Source organism: Littorina saxatilis, linkage group LG6 (genome assembly GCF_037325665.1).
Source record: "Littorina saxatilis isolate snail1 linkage group LG6, US_GU_Lsax_2.0, whole genome shotgun sequence".
Lineage (NCBI taxonomy): Eukaryota > Metazoa > Mollusca > Gastropoda > Littorinimorpha > Littorinidae > Littorina > Littorina saxatilis.
This window is the reverse complement of record NC_090250.1, coordinates 56,387,604-56,405,782: the sequence shown is the minus strand read 5'-3', so window position 1 is coordinate 56,405,782 and position 18,179 is coordinate 56,387,604. Positions and strand designations below refer to the sequence as shown.

Here is an 18,179-nt window from a genome sequence, read left to right as displayed (position 1 = left end):
TGTCATTATGTGTAAAAAAAAAAAAACCCACCAAAAACCACCTTACTAGCAAGGAATATCTCTTCGTTGCATATGTAAGTGAAGGTAAATATAGTAAGTTCTCCAAGAAAACACACACAAGCGCGTACACACACACACACAAGCGCGCACACACACACACAAGCGCGGACGCACTCACACAAAGACACGCACATCGTGTTTTTTGTTTAACCATGGCTTTTATTTCATTTCTGATTAACAAAGGGAAGTAAGCACACTAAATATATACGACTTGTGTAACAGAGTAAGTGAGAGTAACGCGGAACCAGTCTCCTGGCACCTGAGAGAATAACAAGCATTGAAATGAACACGCCACTTTCATCCTCTATGGAGCATGGTCGCCTGAGAGAATAACAAGCATTGAAATCAACACGCCACTTTCATCCTCTATGGAGCATGGTCGCCTGAGAGAATAACAAGCATTGAAATGAACACGCCACTTTCATCCTCTATGGAGCATGGTCGCCGCAAGCTGTTCCCCATTCTCCATGGCACTCTAACTAACACTTACGTACACAGTCGTACACAAGAACCAGCTTTTGATTCCTGACCCGACATAGTCCTCAGATCGACTGTTTTGATATACTAAAACGAACACACACAGTGAGACAGGGTTGTGAGACCATTAAACAAATGAGACAGCTAGAGCGCCCTTTTAAGATTTGATAAACAAAGGGAAGTATAAGCTCTCTAAATGCATACGACATGTATACTGAACTCCAACAGAAACGCAAGTTAAGAGTTATTTAAGGTTTTGTTAAAATTCATGCACTAAAGGTGGGTTTCAGGGGAAAATTCTGCACGAGCATGAGTTAGCATAGTGTCCTGCACGTAGCCTGTGAAAATCACGTGTGCAGCGCCCAGAGTGCGCTGGCCCTCCCTGAGCCCGGATATGAATCCCATTGAACACTTATGGGACATTTTGCAAAGGGAGCTGAATGCCTTCCAGCCGAGGTCAACAACCGCACCCCAGTTGGAGCAGGCCACCAGGCAAATCTGGACCACCATCAACATGGCCACTGTCAACCGCCTGGTGCGCTCCATGAGATGTCAGGCCCTTGTCAACGCCAATGGGGGACACACGCATTACTGAGCCTGGCGGTGAGAACTTTCTTTCGGTAACGTTGTTTTGTTAGTGACAATCAAAGAACATTGCCCCAAGATGCTTTGTACCAATTTTTGTGAAATGTGTTCGATTCGATCTCGTCAAAATGAAATGCCAAAGTATGAGATTAAATTTCTTGAAATTTCAACTTGCGTTTCTTTTGGTGTTCAGTATATAATAGAGTAAGAGAGAGGTATGCGAAACAAGTCTCAATGCATTTTATATTTTACATCAGAAAAACCAACAGGTACAAATCTGCAGTGCTAAAATCAGTTTAGTGTGGCTACCACTCAGTGCAAAATCCTTTACTTTAGAGTCAATCCCCGAACTTGGATTTTTTTTCCGAAGGAGTATTAAAGTCAGAACATTTAACGTACAAATTTGAAACTGTGTGAACTCAACATCCAATATCTTAAGCCAATGCACACTAAATATGAAGTAAATCGCTGAAGGAATTTAGGAGTTATTAGCATATTAGCTATACTTAAAATTTGGACAGCATAACTTTTTACTTTTTTACTGGCCTTTCCCCGTCACCTCCCCCCCCTCCCCTTTGCCTGCATTCTCAAAGGCGTTCACAGCCTTGTCCTTGGTCACCGCGAATCCATCCTCCTTGGCTTGCCCCATCATGTCCTTGGCGCTGTCATACGTGGAAGAGGCGTGGTCCTTAAAGCTGACCGCTGCATCGGTCACTGCCTCCTTGGCATCGTGCGCCTTTTCCTGAACCTTAGTGGTGGCTGACGACATGCTATCCTTAGCGCTGTCATACGTGGACGAGGCGTGGTCCTTAAAGCTGACCGCTGCATCGGTCACTGCCTCCTTGCCATCGTGCGCCTTTTCCTGAGCCTTAGTGGTGGCTGACGACATGCTATCCTTAGCGCTGTCCAAAAATGACGACATAGTGATCCTTTGCGCTGATTGCCGCGTCGGTGACTAGGCTGCTTTCCCTCAGCAAGCTTGGTCTGGACCTGTGTGGCAGGGGATGGAATCTGAGATCTGGGGCGTCAAGAGTTGCTGCTGTATTCGCCTGGTTGTGTTGCTGCCTTCTTCCAGCCTGTGTTAGTTATTCTGAAAGCGAAATAAAGACCCATTTCAGCAAGATATTCAGGGCTGGTACACATACAAGAATTGTGAGCAAACACGACACGCACGCAGACACACGAGAGAGAGAGAAGACATGCAGAGGCATAGAGACTGAACTCGAAAACGCTATTACTTGATTACTTTTCAATCAATCAATCAATCAATATGAGGCTTATATCGCGCGTATTTCGTGGGTACAGTTCTAAGCGCAGGGATTTTTTATTTTTTTTTATTTTTTTACAGAGAGACAAATAGAGAGAGAGACTGAGACACATACGCGGGGACCGGGAGGGGTGTGGGGGGGTGTGGGGCGGGGGTTGTTGGAGGTTAACGGGGGGATTTTAAAACGTAAAAAACACCTAAGAGAGTTGAAAGAAACGAATACCACAACCTCAGTAGATTAAAAGACGATAAAGCAAAACAAAGCTGTGAAAACAACAAGGGGACCGGCTCACACGAATAAGAGAAGAGCAGACGTCTGCCATTTATACAAAATAGAGAACATCAAGTAACGTGTGTGTGCGCGCGCATATTTCTTTGTCTCCCTGTGTTTCCTTTGCCTGTTGTTGAGTCTGTCTGCATTCTAGATTCACTTTTAAGCAACTTTTAACATATATATTAATTCCATGCGCCTACGAACCCGCGCGCCTGCTTGTGACGTAATGTGATATGAATGGAGCGAGAGAGAGAGTGAGGGAGAGGGAGAGAGAGAGATTTGTTTTGATATGATCATCCTAATCCTAATTATGAGTTCACTATTTGCGCCTCGATATTTTATTATGTTCTTACGTTTTATGTTGTATATTGTAATTCTGTGATACACCACATCTGAGTTTCTCGTTGAGATAAAAGTAAAGTGGTCTATATCCTGGCTCGCGGATTCTTGCATTTATCACGCCCCAGGTAGTTTTACCAAATTCTTTAATGTGAAGTGAAGGTAAAAGACTGAAACATATATGGTCACGGCTCAGAAATGGCGTCAAACTCCACCCTTACCGCGTTCAAACGCCTCACACGCTCAGTTATGGTTTATTCTACCTTTGAAAGTACTGACGCTGGGTGCAGATATGAATAAAGTTACTATTCTGGTAGAAACCGAAAGGTTTGATGACTTTGTTTTCGAGCAAGGCGCAATCGTACAGTGAATTTACGTCGATTTTCGGGCCGGAAGTTGGGACACTTTTTTACTTGGTGTCGAAACGTATTTGCGCGTCCTACACACACTGCTTGGATAAAAACTTGATGGAGATGGAAAGAGAAGGTGTTGGTTATTGTTTACATACTGCACGATAACCTGTAGCTCACCCCAACAGTCGGCTGAGATCATGTTTAGACTACAACGGCCAGTGTGTTACTTTTCGTGTTAGGAGTCACGTAGGCAGTTTTGGCTTTTGCCACGCTTTTAATAATGATGACAGACGTTGAACTAAGCGATAAACTTGGACAAGCAAGAACAATCTACTACGAAAAAAAAAAATATGCACAAACACAGAAGACAAAGCAATGAAAATAAGTCTTAAGTTCGTTGTTGTGTACTATCATGTTACCGCGAAAAGTAACAACGTAAATCAAAGTTATTTATCGACATGTTCCTGACTTCCTCCGGTGGAAACAACTGTTCTATCGTCTGCTACAAAGTTGCATTCACTGTCTCGAACTGAGAACTCAGTGTGGCATGGAGAACATCGAAGATAACGGCCAAGGTAAGAACCACTGGTTTTTCGTTGTCTGTAACACACTCACCTGCAGTTTGAAACACTGTTATTTTCACTAAATAACAACTTTCTTCCTTTTTTTTTCATCTGAAAGTTAGAAGTGTTATTGTGATTTGTTTTGATAAAATTTGCATTTTTAAGGACAAAGATTTTTCTTTATTTTGATTTTTAAAGACATAATGTTTGAGACGATTCAACCAATTTCCCAAGTTATTCAGCTTTCATGTCATTGCATGTGTTTTTTTCTGGCCTTTTCTATTGTCTTTCCATACAGTTCACCTTGTGCTTTGTTTTCATGCCATTTTAATGAAATGAATGACAGGAAAAAGAAAGATATGTTTTTTTACGTTGTGTGTGTTACTCACACCACTCGCACATCGTGAGAGGTAACACACTCAAATAGTTTGTACAGTTATCTTGAAAATTATTTAAATCTTGCTGGAACAAAGTAAGGAATGAATCAAGTAAACAGAAAATGATGTCTGCGTTTATTGTTTTGAATTGGAGTGGGTTTTTTAGGAACAGTGTTGAGTGCGTTACACACACTAAAACATCACAGGCACAATTGTGTTAAGTTAATCATCACTGAAGTGTGTGTTGTTAAATGCATATTAACCTGACATAGACATTTTTTCATGATGTATTCAAGTTTTACTTTTGTTACGGTGAGTTTGTGTTGGTGCTTGTAACACAAGTTGGTGTTGTGTAACAAACTCAGAGACACTTTCTTTGCTGATATGAATTTACCAGCATGCTGAATGTGTCAACAATAGTTTCAATAGTTGTGTAGCAACCATGGTGTCATTCTTACAATTAATTTCACAAGTAACTGAATGCACTGAATAGGGACAACGTTTTGTTCATGTTATGACAGTGTTTTCTAACACACTCATTGGCGAATAAACAGCATTTTTCTTGATAACTTCAAAATCCGCCTTCAACCTGAAGATTTTGTGTTGGGTTTATCAAGTTTTTTTGTACAGTGTATTGTTTTCATTACCAAGTGGATGGATATATGCTTTATACCCTACAAAATAATGTGAAGTAACACATTTTTTGGTGAAATGTAACACACTCAGTGTCAAAAGTGAGAAAATCTTCTCTATATTGTGAATTGGAGCATGGTAGAAGTCATAATACATCATTGTTAGGTTGTTATGGTTTTGCTCTTTCATTTTTCATTCTTTTGCATGCATTTTTCATGTGAATATCTTGACAGTGTCCTAAAGTTTGATTTTTTTTGGTGAAATGTAACACACTCATTGGAAACTTTTAGGAATGACTTGACAGATAACTGATAATGGGAATAACTGGTCCGGTATCATTGATGCATTTCAACTCTTTACTATTATGTACTTGTTTCTCTTCCCATTACATGTATTTCTAAGGTTTTGTGTGTAAAATAAATAGGAATTTTGCAGTTTTGAATGTCTGTGTTGTGAGACACAGAAAGTTGATTTTTGTTTGAATACATGTTCACATCTTGTTCTGATTTGATTTTGTTTGTAGACTGTCCGTATGAAGTGTGTGGAACTAAGAATAGATTGACTGCTGAAACAGTAATCTTTTCAGTTCTTTGAGTACTTGTTTGATCGTTGTTTTGTTTATTGGTGTTCCTGTAACACACACATTCCTAGGGTACCTAGATATGCAGATTATTGCTGTCGGGGAATGCCACTTTTCACAAATGAAGATCAAGGTAGATCATAAATAATGCAGTTAACTTTTATTGTGTAATAGGTTTACTGTTAACTGTATTAGAAAACAATGTGTGACACTGTGTTATGTAACACACTCCAGTTACAATTTTAAATGCAATTCATTCCGCAGTAATTGATGAAAATACATTGTTACTGCCCAGACACAACTAAACACATAAACAGTTTTACTGGACCCCAAAATGGAAAGTAATCCAAGAGTTTGTATTTGTGACTCAAGTGTCCCACAAATTCGACACCTTTTCTGAGCCATGACCATATGTAAACAAAGGAAACAATAAGAAAAAAACCAAATTAATATGAAAAGGAAACAAAACACAAAATCGCGACCTCTAAACCACCGCAGGCGCGACCGAAAAACCAACGCTTGGTAGAAAATGGGGTACACAAAAAATCAAATTATTCAAAAACACAACTGGAGCACTGGGGCCTTCGTTCCGAGTCGTTTTCTTTTACCAGAACTTAAAACCAACAAAATACTACATCGACCGAAGTCGGCACGCTTCTTACTTTTACTATAATTCCTACAACAACACTAACAACACTCTCAAATGAACAAAATCACAAATTCAGAAAACTAAAACCAGATCTACAACAAAGGAAAAAATGGCGGAATAGCCCGGCTCGACAAACCACGTGGAAGACTGCAAATCTTACTCTACCAAAAAATGTGTGTCAAGAGCGATCACACAAATGATTACAACCTCAAAACCAATGTAAATCATACTAGAGTCGGATCCTTTATTAAAAGAAATGAAAATTAGACATTTCACGCATGCATTCTATCGCTCCGACGTACATGAAAACACACGTGGTAAAAGGCAGCACCCAAGCCCAGCTCGGAAAATGCTGCAAATTAAAAGACGTAAACGCCGCCCGGGGCTTGTAAGTACTGTTGTAAGGCCCAGCCTTATCGTAAGCCCGGACAGCATAACGCCACGACTACATCATTGAGTCACATAAAGGGTTAGCGAGCCCTAACAGGTAGACTTACCTAAGTCTCTTGTTACGGCGCGCTGTCAGTGTGTACGTCTGTTCAGTTGGGATCTTCAGTCAACACTCACCAATAAGCCCGCCGAAGCGTGGCTTATTGGTTCCGGTCACGGGAGGGGAAAAGGGAGTTGTTTCCCTTACTCCCCTTAGTACAAATTTACAAAGCACAATGATCTCCTTTATACTTCTGTACATATTCTTTCAACTGGAATAAACGAAACGAAATAAAAAGAAAATTAAAAATACTGTCGGAGACAGAACAGTCTATGTCCACTCCCTTACACTAACACATCCGGCCATCTATTCACCCCCGACTTGAATGAAGTGTCAGCCCTGTTATTTGGGAGAGTATGGCATTCCAAATAATTATTTGACAAATGGAATGCCATACGTTTTGCAAGAAAAGGTAACTCTTTACACAACCCACACAAACCCAACGGAGCTATTTTCGAAAATATAACGACAGTGAAAACCCTGTGAAACTAGGTCATCACGCTCCAATAACGTGCCATCTGGCAGTGTTGCGAGTCGCTTAGCCACCAGTGGCCATGGAAAATCGATACACTGTAGGCGGGGCAAGCAGAGCCATCCGCGATACCGCGCCGCCGCTTTAAAGGCACTGTCTGCCTCAAATGGTTTACAGAACTCGCGTAAACCACACACCAGACTGATTTCGTGGTTTATCTCACCCCTGAGCCATCGTTAACCCGTGTGATCGACTTTCCTTTTTTTCACAATTTAGTCGTCAGTCAGTTGTGATTTCAAATCGACTCGCTGTATCTGCAATAGCACGTTTAGCTAGTTATTGTGTACCTCTGAATCTAAAACACAACAAACGGCGGTGAGGCACACGAACTTATCGGCGGCGGTTGGCTTAAAGGAGCAAGCGCTATGCAGAAAGTTCGTCTGCTAAGAGAAACACTGCTTCCGGGCGGGATTTTTTCAAACTTTTAAAACTTCGAATTGTAGGCCCCCTACTGATCTTGTCTTGATGAAAAAAAGAACTAACTTTTAAAATCTAAATAATTAAGTAGATGTGTACTGCCGGGCAGTACATACCCCAAGCGAAGTCGTCCATCTGTGTGTACATGATTCTCTCTCTCTCTCTCTCTCTCTCTCTCTCTCTCTCTCTGTCTTAAAATGTGTCATCGATGACGTGTTTTCATACTTGCTAATGCGGCAGGCTAATCATGACGTCAAATTGAAACTTCTTGAAGTCTCTCAGAAAGGGACATGAAAACCATGTGGGGGTTACTGGTTTGGGCTGAAAAAAAACCCAACTCCACCTAAAATTCAAGCGCCTATGGGGCTGAATTATGCAGCATAAATTGTGAAACATCAGGATATCTCACACTTTCAATTCTGCCATCATGTCAAATCTGACAACAAACCTACCCACAAAATGTCATAAATATCGGTGTAGAATTGAGACTTAACGGTTTTTAACTGCCAAAAATAAGTTTTTTTGACTGGAATAGTTTGTCTTGAAATTCAGTTTGGGACAACGGACCCACCCACTAAATTTCATAAAGATAGGTGAAAATTTAAATGTAACGGTTTTTAACTGCCAAAATTATGTTTTTCTTCTGGAAAAGTATGGAGTGAAAATCAGTTGGGGACAACGAACCTACCCACAAAATTTCATAAATATCGATGAAGAATTGAGATTTAACGGTTATTAACTGCCAAAAATAAGGTTTTTTGTCTGGAAAAGTATGTCTTAAAATTCAGTTTGGGACAACGGACCCACCCACTAAATTTCATAAAGATAGGTGAAGAATTGAAATTTAACGTTTTTTAACTGCCAAAATTATGTCTTTCTTCTGGAAAAGTATAGAGTGAAAATCAGTTGGGGACAACGAACCTACCCACAAAATTTCATAAATATCGGTGAAGAATTGAAATTTAACGGTTTTTAACTGCCAAAATTATGTTTTTCTTCTGGAAAAGTATGGAGTGAAAATAAGTTGGGGACAACAAACCTACCTTTAAAATTTCATAAGAATCAGTGAAGAAATAGGATTTAACGATTTTTTAACGGCCTTTAAATCATTGGTGATGTCATCATAACCCAGTCGTTGTAGTTGTCGTCGTAGTTGTTGGTGTTGTTGTTGTCATGTTCGTTGTCGTGATTGTTGTTGTTCTCGTGTTGTTGTTTTTGTTGTTGTTGTTGTTGTTGTTGTTGTTGTTGTTGTTGTTGTTGTTGTTGTCGTCGTCGTCGTCGATGTCATTTGTTGTTGTTGTTGTTATCGTCGTCGTCGTCGTCATCGTCGTCGTTGTCAGAGGTTATTTCTAAAGATTTCATTGATAGTCTTTGTTCTCGTCACCAAGACTTGCTAAGAACAAGCTTGGAACAGCAAGAGTTCCAAGAACAAGATTAGAACAACTCATTACATCATTACCAGTACGTCATTTGTATTTAGAACACACTTTAGAAAAAAACTCTTCAGCTACAAACCAGTCACCCTCACATGGCGGAGGTGTTTGTCTAAACCACTTACTGAAATGTTTTGAGGTTTAATGACCATACACATGTTGAACCGGTGAGTGTCTTCCGCTGCTTAATTCGCAAATAACTATTTTATTAAAGTCCGCTTGAAACGCTCAAAGATGAAATTCCATGTTAAAAAGTGACAAAAGTTTCACATTTTCCCGTTGTAACAGCTTCCGATGATATTATATGAAAATTCTGATCCTCTGAGAGGATTCCCCGAAAGAAAATCAGTTTGTACGCCTAATTTTAATAGAATTGTCCAAACAGTGTCGCTAATATTGTGCTAAAAGATGAATTCTAGAACAATGTCCAGACAGACACCACTTGGCAAAAAAAATTTCAGTGCTGGGAGATGAAAAAAAAAACTACCTCGCTACGCGCGGGCTTCGCCCGCGCTCCGCTTGGATAAATTGACAGCTTGTAACACTGACAAACATTCTTAAATCATAAAAGATGTCTTTTTTCATCAAGATAAGATCAGTACAACTCCACATTTTGACAGTCTTCAACAAGGGAGCCCGGTGCAGGTCACGCAAGGTCGTGTTTCTCAAGTAGACCAACTTTCTGCATGTCGCTGCTTTCTTTGAAGTCTACCGTGGCCGATAAGTTCGTAAGACTCGCAGTCGTTTGTTGCATTTTAGATTCAGAGGTACACAATTACGTGCTATTGCAGATACAGCGAGTCGCATTGAAATCACAAACTGACGACAAAATTGTGAAAAAAAGGAAAGTATGTGACACGGGTTCACGATGGCTCAGGGGTAAAATGAGGGGGGGCGATGCTTTACCACGTGCACCGGTAATGGGCTTTTTGGACGTAACATGCATGGGAATGGGGAAATTCTCGTAGCGTGCACCGTGCACAGAGGTCCGGCGTGCACCGTGCATGGAGCTTTTTCGTAACGCGCACCGTGGATCACCGTGCATGGCCCGTTTGGCCTCAACGTGCACGTGCACAGGACCCCCCCCCCCCCCCCCCCATGGTGACCCTCTAAAATAAACCACGAAATCTGGTGTGTAGTTTACGCAAGCTAAATAGCCATTAAAACGAACCGTGTCATTTATAGAGAATACTACATGGCTTGCTGTGTCGTACCAGGTAAATTTACACGAGTTGTTTTTTTAAAATATTGAACTGCGAGTGAAAAAGCAACGAGTGTAAATCTGGTACGACACAGCAAGCCATGTAGTATTCTGTTTATCCTACAAACTGTACTTACGTGTATTTTACTCAAAACGTCCCGCAGTCGAGGCAGCCACACTGAAGACGCTTGATTTCGAACCTCGATCTCTTCCAAAGCCTTGTGCAATCTATAATGTATTACGTCAAAGCAAAGAAACGTCACTCTGGAAAGTGTGGCGTGACGTGTTTGGTCTAAAAATTCATCGCGGGGAATTAACGAGGGCATTTTTTTTCTACAATGGCGTTTGTCTCGGTGACTTTGGCATCATTAGTAGTGGCAAAAAACAGGTCCCTGCCAGACTTGCTTGACATGACCTCATTTACATGATATACACACGTGTGATTTGAACGATTGTTATCTCATGAGTATCTCTCTCACGTATGTAGGATAAAATGCTGTTAAATGCTATTGCAAGTGTGTTCCATAAGGTTAGAACTGCTTTTTTTTCGTGAGAAGATTTAAATCGTTCTGTAAACCATTTGAGGTAGACTGGGCCTTTTAACCCTCTCTTTCTTGTTCTATTTCGGCCTGCACCTCCACACCCCGCCTCCGCACACACACACACAAAATAATTAGTGTCCGTACAAATGTATCCCACTGACTTCAAAGCAGGGGGGGGGGGGGGGGGGGGGAGCAGAGGGCGGTTGCTGAACCGGTTTTTCTCAGGTTGCTCAGTGAGCACAACATGCAAGTTCACCCTAGCGTAAGAAGAGCGATATAAAAAAAAAAAACAAGTCGCGTAAGGCGAAAATACAACATTTAGTCAAGTAGCTGTCGAACTCACAGAATGAAACTGAACGCAACGCAACAAGACCGTATACTCGTAGCATCGTCACTCCACCGCCCGTGGCAAAGGCAGTGCCAGTGGAATTGACAAGAAGAGCGGGGTATTCGTTGCGCTGAGAAGGATAGCACGCTTTTCTGTACCTCTCTTCGTTTTAACTTTCTGAGCGTGTTTTTAATCCAAACATATCATATCTATATGTTTTTGGAATCAGGAACCGACAAGGAATAAGATGAAAGTGTTTTTAAATTGATTTCGAACAAAAAATTTTGATAATAATTTGTATATATTTAATTTTCAGAGCTTGTTTTTAATCCAAATATAACATATGTATATGTTTTTGGAATCAGAAAATGATGGGGAATAAGATGAACGTAAATTTGGATCGTTTTATAAAAAAAATATTTTTTTTACAATTTTCAGATTTTTAATGACCAAAGTCATTAATTAATTTTTAAGCCACCAAGCTGAAATGCAATACCGAAGTCCGGGCTTCGTCGAAGATTACTTGACCAAAATTTCAACCAATTTGGTTGAAAAATGAGAGCGTGACAGTGCCACCTCAACTTTCACAAAATGACGGATATGACGTCATCAAAGACATTAATAAACAAGTCGCGTAAGGCGAAAATACAATATTTAGTCAAGTAGCTGTCGAACTCACAGAATGAAACTGAACGCAATGCCATTTTTCAGCAAGACCGTATACTCGTAGCATCGTCAGTCCACCGCTCATGGCAAAGGCAGTGAAATTGACAAGAAGAGCGGGGTAGTAGTTGCGCTAAGAAGGATAGCACGCTTTTCTGTACCTCTTTTTGTTTTAACTTTCTGAGCGTGTTTTTAATCCAAACATATCATATCTATATGTTTTTGGAATCAGGAACCGACAAGGAATAAGATGAAAGTGTTTTTAAATTGATTTGGACAATTTAATTTTGATAATAATTTTTATATATTTAATTTTCAGAGCTTGTTTTTAATCCGAATATAACATATTTATATGTTTTTGGAATCAGCAAATGATGGAGAATAAGATAAACGTAAATTTGGATCGTTTTATAAATTTTTATTTTTTTTTACAATTTTCAGATTTTTAATGACCAAAGTCATTAATTAATTTTTAAGCCACCAAGCTGAAATGCAATACCGAAGTCCGGGCTTCGTCGAAGATTACTTGACCAAAATGTCAACCAATTTGGTTAAAAAATGAGGGCGTGACAGTGCCGCCTCAACTTTCACGAAAAGCCGGATATGACGTCATCAAAGACATTTATCAAAAAAATGAAAAAAACGTTCGGGGATTTCATACCCAGGAACTCTCATGTCAAATTTCATAAAGATCGGTCCAGTAGTTTAGTCTGAATCGCTCTACACACACACACAGACACACAGACACACGCACATACACCACGACCCTCGTTTCGATTCCCCCTCGATGTTAAAATATTTAGTCAAAACTTGACTAAATATAACAAGTCGCGTAAGGCGAAAATACAATATTTAGTCAAGTAGCTGTCGAACTCACAGAATGAAACGCAATGCCATTTTACTCGTAGCATCGTCAGGCCACCGCTCATGGCAAAGGCAGTGAAATTGACAAGAAGAGCGGGGTAGTAGTTGCGCTAAGAAGGATAGCACGCTTTTCTGTACCTCTCTTTGTTTTAACTTTCTGAGCGTGTTTTTAATCCAAACATATCATATCTATATGTTTTTGGAATCAGGAACCGACAAGAAATAAGATGAAAGTGTTTTTAAATTGATTTGGACAATTTAATTTTGATAATAATTTTTATATATTTAATTTTCAGAGCTTGTTTTTAATCCGAATATAACATATTTATATGTTTTTGGAATCAGCAAATGATGGAGAATAAGATAAACGTAAATTTGGATCGTTTTATAAATTTTTATTTTTTTTTACAATTTTCAGATTTTTAATGACCAAAGTCATTGATTAATTTTTAAGCCACCAAGCTGAAATGCAATACCGAACCCCGGGCTTCGTCGAAGATTACTTGACCAAAATTTCAACCAATTTGGTTGAAAAATGAGGGCGTGACAGTGCCGCCTCAACTTTCACGAAAAGCCGGATATGACGTCATCAAAGACATTTATCAAAAAAATGAAAAAAACGTTCGGGGATTTCATACCCAGGAACTCTCATGTCAAATTTCATAAAGATCGGTCCAGTAGTTTAGTCTGAATCGCTCTACACACACACACAGACACACACACACACACACACACACACACACACACACACACACACATACACCACGACCCTCGTCTCGATTCCCCCCTCTACGTTAAAATATTTAGTCAAAACTTGACTAAATATAAAAATGAAAAAAACGTCTGGGGATTTCATACCCAGGAACTCTCATGTCAAATTTCATAAAGATCGGTCCAGTAGTTTACTTTGAATCGCTCTACAGTGACACACACACAGACACACAGACACACACACACACACACACGCACGCACGCACGCACATACACCACGACCCTCGTCTCGATTCCCCCTCTACGTAAAACATTTAGTCAAAACTTGACTAAATGTAATTAGGTGACTCGCTTTACTGATTTTATGTCGTGAGAATGACGTTGTTATGTACGACTGGTGGTGGTGGTGGTGCTGTTAAGTGGAGAGAGTAGTGAGTGCATTGGACCAAAGAAAGATAGAGGGGAAGGGGAGGTCCCCCGGAGCGAGAGAGAGCCGGACAGAGACAGAGACAGAGACAGAGACAGAGACAGAGACAGAGACAGAGAGAGCCGGACAGAGACAGAGACAGAGACAGAGAGAGCCGGACAGAGACAGAGACAGAGACAGAGACAGAGACAGAGGCAGAGAGAGACAGAGACAGAGACAGAGACAGAGACAGAGACAGAGACAGAGACAGAGACAGAGCAGAGAGAGACAGACAGACAGACAGAGACAGAGACAGAGGCAGAGGCAGAGGCAGAGGCAGAGACAGAGACAGAGACAGAGACAGAGACAGAGACAGAGAGACAGAGACAGAGACAGAGAGAGCCGGACAGAGACAGAGACAGAGACAGAGAGAGCCGGACAGAGACAGAGACAGAGACAGAGAGAGCCGGACAGAGACAGAGACAGAGAGAGCCGGACAGAGACAGAGACAGAGAGAGCCGGACAGAGACAGAGACAGAGAGAGCCGGACAGAGACAGAGACAGAGACAGAGAGAGCCGGACAGAGACAGAGACAGAGACAGAGAGAGCCGGACAGAGACAGAGACAGAGACAGAGAGAGCCGGACAGAGACAGAGACAGAGACAGAGAGAGAGCCGGACAGAGACAGAGACAGAGACAGAGACAGAGACAGAGACAGAGAGAGCCAGACAGAGACAGAGACAGAGACAGAGACAGAGACAGAGACAGAGACAGAGAGAGCCGGACAGAGACAGAGACAGAGACAGAGAGAGCCGGACAGAGACAGAGACAGAGACAGAGAGAGCCGGACAGAGACAGAGACAGAGACAGAAATAGAGCCGGACAGAGACAGAGACAGAGACAGAGACAGAGACAGAGACAGAGACAGAGACAGAGAGAGCCGGACAGAGACAGAGACAGAGAGAGAGACAGAGAGAGAGACAGAGAGAGCAGAGACAGAGACAGAGACAGAGAGAGACACCTTATCTGTACGTACATCGCCATCTATTCCCTCCCCTTCCCCCCTTCCCCGATGAGCTCAGTGCTGGAAACAACAACTATAATACCAAAGCCGCTCGCCGAGTGCTTCGCGAGCGCTTTCCCGCTGCACTGCCCTAAGAAACGGCTTTCTGTCATTCGCACTGCGGGCGACCCGTGGCGAACCGCTCAGTCTGGTATAGATCGATGTTTTTCGCCGGGGCCGAGCGAAGCAGAAGACAAATTTCGAAGCAGAGAGAGAGAGAGAGAGAGAGAGAGAGAGAGAGAGAGAGAGGAGAGAGAGAGAGAGAGAGAGAGAGAGGGCGTAGAGAGAGAGAGAGAGAGAGGGGCGTAGAGAGAGAGAGAGGGCGTAGAGAGAGAGAGAGAGAGAGAGAGAGAGAGAGAGAGAAGGAGGGCGTAGAGAGAGACTGAGAGAGGGGGCGTAGAGAGAGAGGGCGTAGAGAGAGAGAGAGAGAGAGAGAGACTGGGAGAGAGAGGGGGCGTAGAGAGAGAGGGCGTAGAGAGAGAGAGAGAGAGAAAGAGAGAGAGAGAGAGAGAGAGAGAGAGAGAGAGAGAGAGAGAGAAGGCGAGAGAGAAAGGGTGAGAGAGAGGGGGCGTAGCCTCGAGAGAGAGAGAGAGGGTGAGAGAGCAAGACTGAGGGCAGAGAGCGAGAGAGGGCAGAGAGAGAGAGAGAGAGGGCGTAGAGAGCGAGAGAGAGGGTAGAGAGCGAGAGAGAGAGGGTAGAGAGCGAGAGAGAGAGAGAGGGTGGAGAGAGAGGGTGGAGAGAGAGAGAGAGGGGGTGGAGAGAGAGTGAGAGGGTGGAGAGAGAGAGAGAGGGTAGAGAGCGAGAGAGAGAGGGTGGAGAGAGAGGGTGGAGAGAGAGAGAGGGTGGAGAGAGAGAGAGGGGTGGAGAGAGAGTGAGAGGGTGGAGAGAGAGAGAGAGAGAGAGAGAGAGAGAGAGAGAGAGACAATCAAATCGAGTCAACTCAAATAACTTATTTTACGAGGGTTGTGGCAAAAGCATTACAAACGAATCGAGCTTCGTAGTCCACAGAGGGACTAGGCCTACTCTTAATCAAATAAATACACGGACACTGTTTCACAAATAAGAGAGAATAAGAGAATAAACAAAGCAGTCCAATCAGCAAGTCTGACCGAGTAGCCGGCAGGGCCGGACTACCGGGGGAGTTATGGGGGTTGCGCAACCCCCCCCCCCCCCTAGCCTAAACATGTACCTCACTTATTTAAAACATTTTTTATTATTGTTTATTTTATGCCGTTTCATGCAAGGAGCGACAATTTTCCTATCTCAGAATATGACCTACTCATCAGCTTCATGCTGCCCCTTGACCCCGCCAGGATCACCACTGGCACCCCCCCCCTCCTCTCTTAGCCTAGTCCGGCCTGTGGCCGGTACAACACACACAGTTCAAAACCGCTCTGACCCTAGTCAGTATTATAATCAGAACACTGCAACCAGCCCACCGGACCACGTTACCTCCACTATCTTTCGATATAACGCATATTTGTTTAATACACGACGCACATACTGACAAAAATAAAACTGGAAAGTATGCAAACGGTACAAAACAAACGCAAGTAGCAAATACACTGAACGCAGAAAGATGCAGGAAAGAAAATGCACTCACCTTTTAGCTCACGAGAATGTGCCAGTCGACTTTATACGTAGAACTTCTCTCTCTCTCTCTCTCTTTTATACGGGCGTCAGCTCATTAATTCCTAGATCCAGGATGCACTGCGACAAAACTTGCACTGAAGGCGTCCAAAAACCGGAGCAAAATTAAACACTGAAAATAGCAACTCGCAGTAGGTTTCTGGTGGTACTGCGCACAGAGATACTGCGCATTACGTTTCGCGAGCACGCTCTTCGTTACGATCGCATTTTCACGCTTTGAGACTGTTACCGACGAAAGAAAGCCCGGCTCTGATGGGTTATAGCTTCCTGGTCGCTAAAAAAACCACACAGACGCGTGCGCGCGCACATAAAAACACTCACACGTACCACACACACACACCACACACACACCACACACACGTACCACACACACGTACCACACACACACACACCACACACACACACCACACACACACACCACACACACGTACCACACACACACCACACACACCACACACACACACCACACACACGTACCACACACACACACACACACCACACACACACACCACACACACACACCACACACACGTACCACACACACACACACCACACACACCACACACACACACCACACACACACACCACACACACGTACCACACACACACACCACACACACACACCACACACACACACCACACACACACACACGTACCACACACACACACCACACACACACACCACACACACGTACCACACACACACACCACACACACACACCACACACACACACCACACACACACCACACACACGTACCACACACACACACCACACACACACCACACACACGTACCACACACACACATCACACACACACACCACACACACACGTACCACACACACGTACCACACACACACCACACACACGTACCACACACACACCACACACACGTACCACACACACACACCACACACACACACCACACACACACACCACACACACGTACCACAAACACACACCACACACACACCACACACACACACCACACACACGTACCACACACACGTACCACACACACACACCACACACACGTACCACACACACACCACACCCACACCCACACCACACACACACACGTACCACACACACACACCACACACACACACTACACACACACCACACACACGTACCACACTGACACACCACACACACGTACCACACACACACACACCACACACACGTACCACACACACACACCACACACACGTACCACACACACACACCACACACACGTACCACACACACACACACCACACACACACCACACACACGTACCACACACACACGTACCACACACACACGTACCACACACACACGCCACACACACACCACACACACACACCACACACACATACCACACACACACGTACCACACACACACACCACACACACACACGTACCACACACACACACCACACACCACACTCACACATGTACCACACACACACACCACACACACCACACACACACCACACACACACACCACACACACCACACACACACCACACACACACACCACACACACACACCACACACACACCACACACACACACCACACACACACCACACACACACCACACACACACACCACACACCACACACACACACCACACACACACCACACACACACCACACACACACACCACACACACGTACCACACACACACACGTACCACACACACACACCACACACACACACCACACACACGTACCACACAC

General features: G+C 43.1%; 2 protein-coding genes across 5 annotated transcripts in view; both read right to left on the bottom strand.

Moving 5' to 3' along the window:
* LOC138969575 (leucine-rich repeat-containing protein 24-like) overlaps nucleotides 1–18,179 on the bottom strand; it is a 36,540-nt gene that overhangs the window by 1,575 nt on the left and 16,786 nt on the right. The gene's annotated exons all lie outside the window — the stretch shown is intronic.
* Nucleotides 199–16,567, bottom strand: LOC138969578 (uncharacterized). 4 transcript variants are annotated; one of them, XR_011456500.1, is made up of 3 exons: nucleotides 16,411–16,567; nucleotides 506–2,212; nucleotides 199–381 (listed from the first exon to the last, which is right to left on the bottom strand). XR_011456500.1 is itself a non-coding variant. In XM_070342427.1 (2 exons), the coding sequence occupies exon 2, from the start codon at nucleotides 2,042–2,044 to the stop codon at nucleotides 1,661–1,663; it is 384 nt and encodes a 127-aa protein (XP_070198528.1). In that variant the 5' UTR covers nucleotides 2,045–2,212; nucleotides 16,411–16,567; the 3' UTR covers nucleotides 199–1,660. The 4 variants fall into 4 exon arrangements, 3 of the variants coding, with proteins under 3 accessions (XP_070198528.1, XP_070198530.1, XP_070198529.1); XM_070342427.1 differs by having other exon boundaries at nucleotides 199–2,212; XM_070342429.1 differs by having other exon boundaries at nucleotides 199–2,198; nucleotides 16,411–16,554.

What these genes read in the sequence shown, in the direction of transcription:
- LOC138969578 (XM_070342427.1), bottom strand. Translation starts at nt 2,044, where the DNA reads ATGTCGTCATTTTTGGACAGCGCTAAGGATAGCATGTCGTCAGCCACC.